Source organism: Ornithodoros turicata, chromosome 4 (genome assembly GCF_037126465.1).
Source record: "Ornithodoros turicata isolate Travis chromosome 4, ASM3712646v1, whole genome shotgun sequence".
In the NCBI taxonomy this organism is placed as follows: Eukaryota; Metazoa; Arthropoda; class Arachnida; order Ixodida; family Argasidae; genus Ornithodoros; species Ornithodoros turicata.
The window spans coordinates 29,772,338-29,779,218 of NC_088204.1; the positions used below are offsets into that span (position 1 = coordinate 29,772,338).

At 48.2% G+C, this 6,881-nt stretch overlaps 1 protein-coding gene across 1 annotated transcript; it reads left to right on the plus strand.

The window, feature by feature from the left end:
- The first annotated feature begins 612 nt into the window (after positions 1-612).
- LOC135392255 (uncharacterized) lies at positions 613-4,512 on the plus strand. The gene has a single exon (XM_064622973.1). The coding sequence runs from the start codon at positions 613-615 to the stop codon at positions 4,510-4,512; it is 3,900 nt and encodes a 1,299-aa protein (XP_064479043.1).
- Positions 4,513-6,881: the final 2,369 nt, after the last annotated feature.

Here is a 6,881-nt window from a genome sequence, read left to right on the forward strand (position 1 = left end):
TGGTTCTAGACTCAGAAAAATGTTTTCTTTCTGATGAAAGCGAGAATCATTTCATAGTCCCTTTAAGGCTGAGCGCTCAGGAATAATCGCAGCGTCAAGCTGGACTTCAAAAACCGAACTATACGCTGATAAACTGAGAGAAACACACCCATTCCTGCTATCAGAAAATTATTGCATAATGCGACACACACAACTGCATTGTCCCTGCGTAAAGAGAGCACAGGACATCCCTTCCACACGGGCAGCATAATACGATATACACTGTGTTAGAACATTTTTTGCGTGTAACATTTTTGGGCTGAAGTTGTAAACGTGTTACAAAGGGAAGAAGACAACGATCGTGCGGGGAGCACGTGAACTGTTTTTTTTGGTGTTTACTTTTGTCATTCTTGGTTCGGGTACCGTGAGACATGGTCGCAAATAAATGATGCTGCGATGGAATGCTTGAGCCCCTGTCTTTGAGCGAAGCTCCCCAACGAACGATTTCACATAACTTTTGGTGCCGAAACCCGGGATCTTCGAGGACTGAAGGTATTGAAGGACTCTGATCGACGAACACTGCTGAAACGGTAACGACGCAGCGAATCAACGGAATCGAACACGGCGGACGCCATGTCTCATCTACCGAAGAAACGTCAGGTGCTCCGGTCCCAAGTGACCCGAATCATCACCGAAGCCAACAGTCTACTGAGCGGGACTGGAGAGGCCACATTGGACGCTCTCGATGTGTTGATCGAACGGCTTCAAGCGTGTCACCAGCAACTTAACGACGTAGACGCTGAAATCGAACACAGCGAGATCGAACAGAGCGAAGAGGATTTTACGCGCACATATGAATACAACGACCGTGTGATTACCTGCATCGCCAGACTGAAATGCAAGAAGAATGGATCTGTACAAACTGGAATACAGACCACTTCTACGACGAGATCGACGGCAGTCAAGGTGAAACTCCCTAAATTGGAGTTATTGAAGTTCGACGGCAAGCAGCGAAATTGGCAGGCCTTTTGGGAACAATTTCAACGGCTGATCCATCAGAACGAAGATCTGACCCAGAGTGACAAGTTCAGTTACCTAAAGTCGGTATTAGTCGGCGAGGCAGCAGCTGCTATAGCAGGTCTGCACTTGTCAGCAGAATGCTACAAGGACGCAATAGAGTTGTTGCAGCAACGTTATGGGACGGAAACTGCCATCATTCAGGATCACATGGAAGCACTTTTGAATATTCGTCCCGTACGATTGTCCGAAGACGTACGCGAGCTTCGTAAGCTCTATGACAGACTCCAAGCCCACATTCGCGGACTGAATGTCCTAGGTGTGAGTGAAGACTCTTACTGTTCACTGCTGTACCCTGTACTGCTACGCTCGTTACCGAGAGACATTGTGCTGCAATATCACAGAAAATCGGCAATGGCATCCATCCCGGTGGGAGTTCCATCTGATATTCAAGCTGGAGACAGCGCCGGAACGGCAAGAATTTCTGACCCTGCTGTGAGGCAATACCGGAAGAAGGTGTCAGACCTACTTCAACTGGTTAGAATTGAAGTAGAAAGCCGGGAGCAGGCAACATCTACCCAAAAAACCGACGACAAGGGACAGTACAAGACTTCTCACGACCGCAAACGCCAGCCAACAGCTTCAGTAGCCGCACTGCAGCACTTGGCTGGGAAGACACGCTGCACATTCTGTTCGTCACAACAGCATGAGACGGAGAATTGTGATTCTGACATTCCGTTAACGAAGAAAAAGGAGATTCTCAGAGCTGAGCGGAGGTGCTACCGATGCACTAAACTTAATCATCAATCCAGGGAGTGCAAGAGCAGGTTGCGTTGCAGGAAATGCACAGGCCGACATGCAGCTTCAATGTGCGATCCAAGCTACGCGTCGAAAAAAGGATCGAAAGAAATTGACGGGGATCAGGACTCTGTCGCAACGCCAACGACGTCCGTTAGCCTACATTCAGCTGCTGACAATTCAAGGAGGGCTACAGTTCTCCTTCAGACTGCGACGGCTATGCTGGCTGGAGAAATATCCACGACACTTGCCAGAATCATGTTTGATGGCGGGAGCCAGCGGTCCTTCATATCAAGGAGGATGGCGAAGAAACTGGGGTGCAAGTATTTGGAGACCGAGGAGCTTACGGTTGAAGTGTTTGGAGGCCACCTCACAGAACGGAGCTTCAGGAGAGTACGATTGTCAATGAGCAGTCGTAATGGAGAAAAGAGCTTCGAGATTGAAGCATTGGAAACCGACAGCATTTGCGAGCAGATTCTTCCGATGATTGACAAAGATATACAAAGCAAGCTGAACGACAACAATCTGGAGCCAGCTGATGTTATTCAGACCGATTCCAAAGAGATTGCAGTGCTCATAGGATCCGACTATTATTGGGAAGTCGTCAGCGGGAAGGTGGAAGACCTCGGCAAGGGACTGAGGGCCATCGAAACGTCCTTCGGCTGGTGTGTTCAGGGTCCCATCCCGACAGGCGGAAATGTTGTACACTGTAACAAGACGGTAGTGCTGCGGACGGTGACGCAAGAGCGGCCACTGGAAGAGCTCGTGACAAAGTTGTGGGATTTGGACAGCCTGGGAATACGTGAGACAGAAAACGATGATACGAGGGATAACGACGTTGTAACGTCGTTCATGGAGACTGTGGTGAAGGTCGAAGATGGCTATCAAGTATGCCTACCGTGGAAAACGGAAGTGGATCTGGAGAGCAACGAGGCCGTCGCCCGAAAGCGACTTCATCAACTCCTGAGGAAGCTTACACGTGACCCACAGCTCATGAGCGAGTATGACAACGTCATACGGCAGCAGCTACGCAGCGGTATTGCGGAGGTGGCAAGCCCACATCAATCATCGCAGGGCAGGACGTACTACATGCCCCATCAGGCGGTAATCAGAGAAGGCGCCAGCACGACAAAGCTGCGGGTCGTATTTGATGCCTCGTCACACGATGCCAAGGCGAAGTCACTGAACGACAATTTGGAAAGTGGCCCCAACTTGAACTGTGACCTAGTGGCATTACTGCTGAACTTCAGGAAATATCGGGTGGCTATGGTCGCTGACATCGAGAAGGCCTTCTTACAGATTGGCGTCACCGACGCTGACAGAGATGCACTACGTTTTCTGTGGCTGAAGGAAGCTCCGACACACGATCAACCTTTGCCAGACATCGAAACGTACAGAATGACCAGGGTCCCTTTTGGAACCACGTCGAGCCCCTTTCTACTGGCAGCTACATTACAACACCACCTGCGGAGCCTGAAAGACGAATACCCCGTCACGTGTACGTTGCTCAGCGAGTCACTGTACGTTGACGACCTTCTGGTTGGAGCAGCAGATGAAGGAAGTGCCGAGAAACTTTACCGTGAGGCGAAGAGCATATTCCAAACTGCTTCTATGAAGTTGCACAAATGGGCGTCCAATAGTCCGACCATGAGGAACTTGTTTGAGGAGGAAGCAACAGCAGCGATGCCACAGGGTCAAGTGGCGGGTGTACTGAAAGTTCTTGGATTATCTTGGAATCCCGCGACGGACAACCTGACATTCGCAGTGGACAGTGTCAGGCAGATCTCCGAGCAACGTAATGATACGAAACGTTTCGTACTACAGACAGCAGCAAGGCTGTATGATCCAATGGGATTGATTTCGCCATTTCTCGTAACCGCTAAATTCTGTTTTCAACGCACTTGGCGACTTAAACTTGGATGGGATGAAATTCTACCAGATGACATCAGACACCAATGGGCTGACTGGTGCGACGACCTAAGACATTTATCGCGGATACAAGTACCGCGATTTTACGAGTATGGCTTAAGTGACGTCGCCGACAGCAGAGTGCTGCACGTCTTTGCGGATGCAAGCACCGCAGCCTACGGCGCGGTAGTGTACCTGTGCGTAAGGGACTTAACAGGAAGGATAACGACAGTTCAACGGATGACCTTTCAGCACGAACTGAGCTGTATCGAAAAGGGCTCCAAACTTCCGAGCAACTCGCCATTAAGGGACCTAACACCATTCATCGACAACGACGGGATTATCAGGGCTGGCGGACGTCTACAGTTCAGCCGTGGAACGTACGACGAGCGACATCCCAGGATCTTGCCTGGAGATCATCATTACACGAAGCTACTGGTTCGTCAGACTCATCATCAACTTCTTCATGCGGGCATCAGAGATACACTCGTGCAACTACGAGAGAACTTTTGGACAAGTCGACAAAGGGGTCTTGCCCACTTTTGGAAAAGATGGCACAAGGAATACTTGGCCGAACTGCAGTCATCTCGTTCGTCGAGAGTTTTCAAGTCATCAGCGCTCAAACCTGGCGACATAGTCATCTTGCACGATGAGAAACAACCACGGCCGCTCTGGAAGTGGTGCAGGATTGTGGACGTATTCTGCGGCAGGGATGAGAAAGTCAGGGCTTGCACCGTACGCCTACCTGATGGGACTTTGCGAAGAAGACCGGTGCAACTGCTGTATCCGCTAGAACTGGCCAACGGTTAAAAATGCGCGCTAGCCCATTTTGGGGGGGAGTGTGTTAGAACATTTTTTGCGTGTAACATTTTTGGGCTGAAGTTGTAAACGTGTTACAAAGGGAAGAAGACAACGATCGTGCGGGGAGCACGTGAACTGTTTTTTTTGGTGTTTACTTTTGTCATTCTTGGTTCGGGTACCGTGAGACATGGTCGCAAATAAATGATGCTGCGATGGAATGCTTGAGCCCCTGTCTTTGAGCGAAGCTCCCCAACGAACGATTTCACACACTGAATTTTTACGGGAGAAAACTGCAATAAGAAAGGCACTGCTAAGCATGTCACACATACGACAGCCCATACAAAACACGGCGGGGAAAAGGCTTAAAGGTCAGCTACGCCGATTTCCCGGTGTGTTAAAATGTTAAAACGGTTGTGATATTCAGAACGAGCACGTCTAACTGCCCCCGAAACGCACCTTCGTTTCGCGATTTTGTCTTCATATAACGAAAATTAATTAATCAAAGAAACCGAAATAAGCCATGGGCGCAGCCATTTTTGTGACGTAGATGGGAAAAGCTGCTTCATATACGTAGATAGAGAATCGTGCTTCTGATTGGATGAAAGCTGAGGCTTTCTCTGACTTCCCTGGGGGCTTCTTCCGTTTGCGAGAAAATCCAGTTATGGCGGCCGGCTACGACGAGCGTTTCATTCAATGTAACCCCGAGAACTATTGAACGATGGAAGCAACAACTGCGAACCCACCTCAAGAACATTTTCGACGTGAAATTGTGATTGTGTGTTCGAGAACTTAGCAGTTCAACCTTTCAGCTGCCATTCACGTCGACCCGTTTGCTGCTTTTACTGCAAGTGCAGGAATGGGAGCGATTGAGCAACAACGTGAGTCTTGGTGGTCGTTTGAGCCAGTGTTTGAGCACATACCTGCAGAGGACTGGTCTTCAAAGAAAGAAGACCGTATTTCTGCCCGTGTGCACATCTTGCGATTGCCAGGCTTGTTACACGAGATACATATATTGTGCAGCATCATAGCGTGACCACAATGAACGACGTAGGAATGTGTCGTGACCATCCGAACTGCATTCGTTCAACCATTCGTCGTTATATTCGTCGGTTATATGAAAGTGGTCATTAGAGTTGCCCCGCACAAAAAGTGTTGGATGTAGTTTTGTAGTGTGTTATCCCGTGGAGCGCATCGCAGCATGTAGATCGAGAGCCCTTATACGTATTTTTTGCTTGTTTACTTGAGTGTGCGCATTGCTCTATACCACACAGGCCATATTTCATTGATAATAGTTTCGCAAATAAACACCTACGGGTCGATGTCATACTGCTTTTGAGTTAGGCATAGTATCTTCAGGGTATATGTATCCTGTTTGCTGGGCCCAACAGATATTATTAAGGGTATTATTAAGGGTAGGACAACATTTCCCACTTCTTGAACCATGCTAACATTGCCAGAATAAGGAACATTACACTGTGCTGTGTATTCCACACTGAGTTGTCTCGCGACGTAAACCCCCAGTTATTATATTGTGTGCTCCACATGTTCAACCAGGCAGCACTTCCCATACCCTAATTTTTTTAAAACGTGTGCTTAAAATTGCACAACTGCCACTCAAGTAACTTTGCCATCAAATTAGAAAGTGATAAAAGGTATATGTACTTTATCACAAATTTAATAACCTTGGTGGAAATGGTTGATGCTGTCCTCTGCCTTGTACGGTGAACTTCGTAACAAAATACACACAGTCCAAATGTTTTCCTTGTCTACAAATGCCCTGTCAAAGCTGAAAGACCCTTATCAAAATGCGGAAGCCCGGGCTTGCTTGTCGAGAAAAACAAGTATGAAACTGCAGCGCTCAACGTAAATAACTGCATACTGAGCAACTGAGGCTGGTGATGCCGAAGACATAATATTTCTAGGTTAAAAGGAACAAAAAGTGCACTGCGGCATATTAATGTTGCTTCAAAAGTATAACACCACAAGATTTGTGCGAGTCAGTTGGTGTATTTAGTTATGTTGGTCACCTCCTGCACCAATTTTTAATAAGGATAAATTGCGTTGCTACCAACCAGGACCTAAGCCTGACCTATGATCTGATAATAATAGTATCTAATATTTTTAATAATTGGGTGTTTACGTCGCGAGACAACTGAAATCATGAGCTACGCCACAGCGGTCGGTCTGTGGATTGCTTTTGCCCACCTGAGGGTTCTTTAACGTGCAATGAAAGCTCATCACACAGCACCCCGTATTTAACGTCCCTCGCGGAAGACGGCGTGTCTAAGCAACTTCTACCCTGCCACCAAGTTGCTGGCGTCCTCGGCCGGGTTCGAACACGCCATCAAACACTCGGGATCAGAAGGCGAACACGCTAC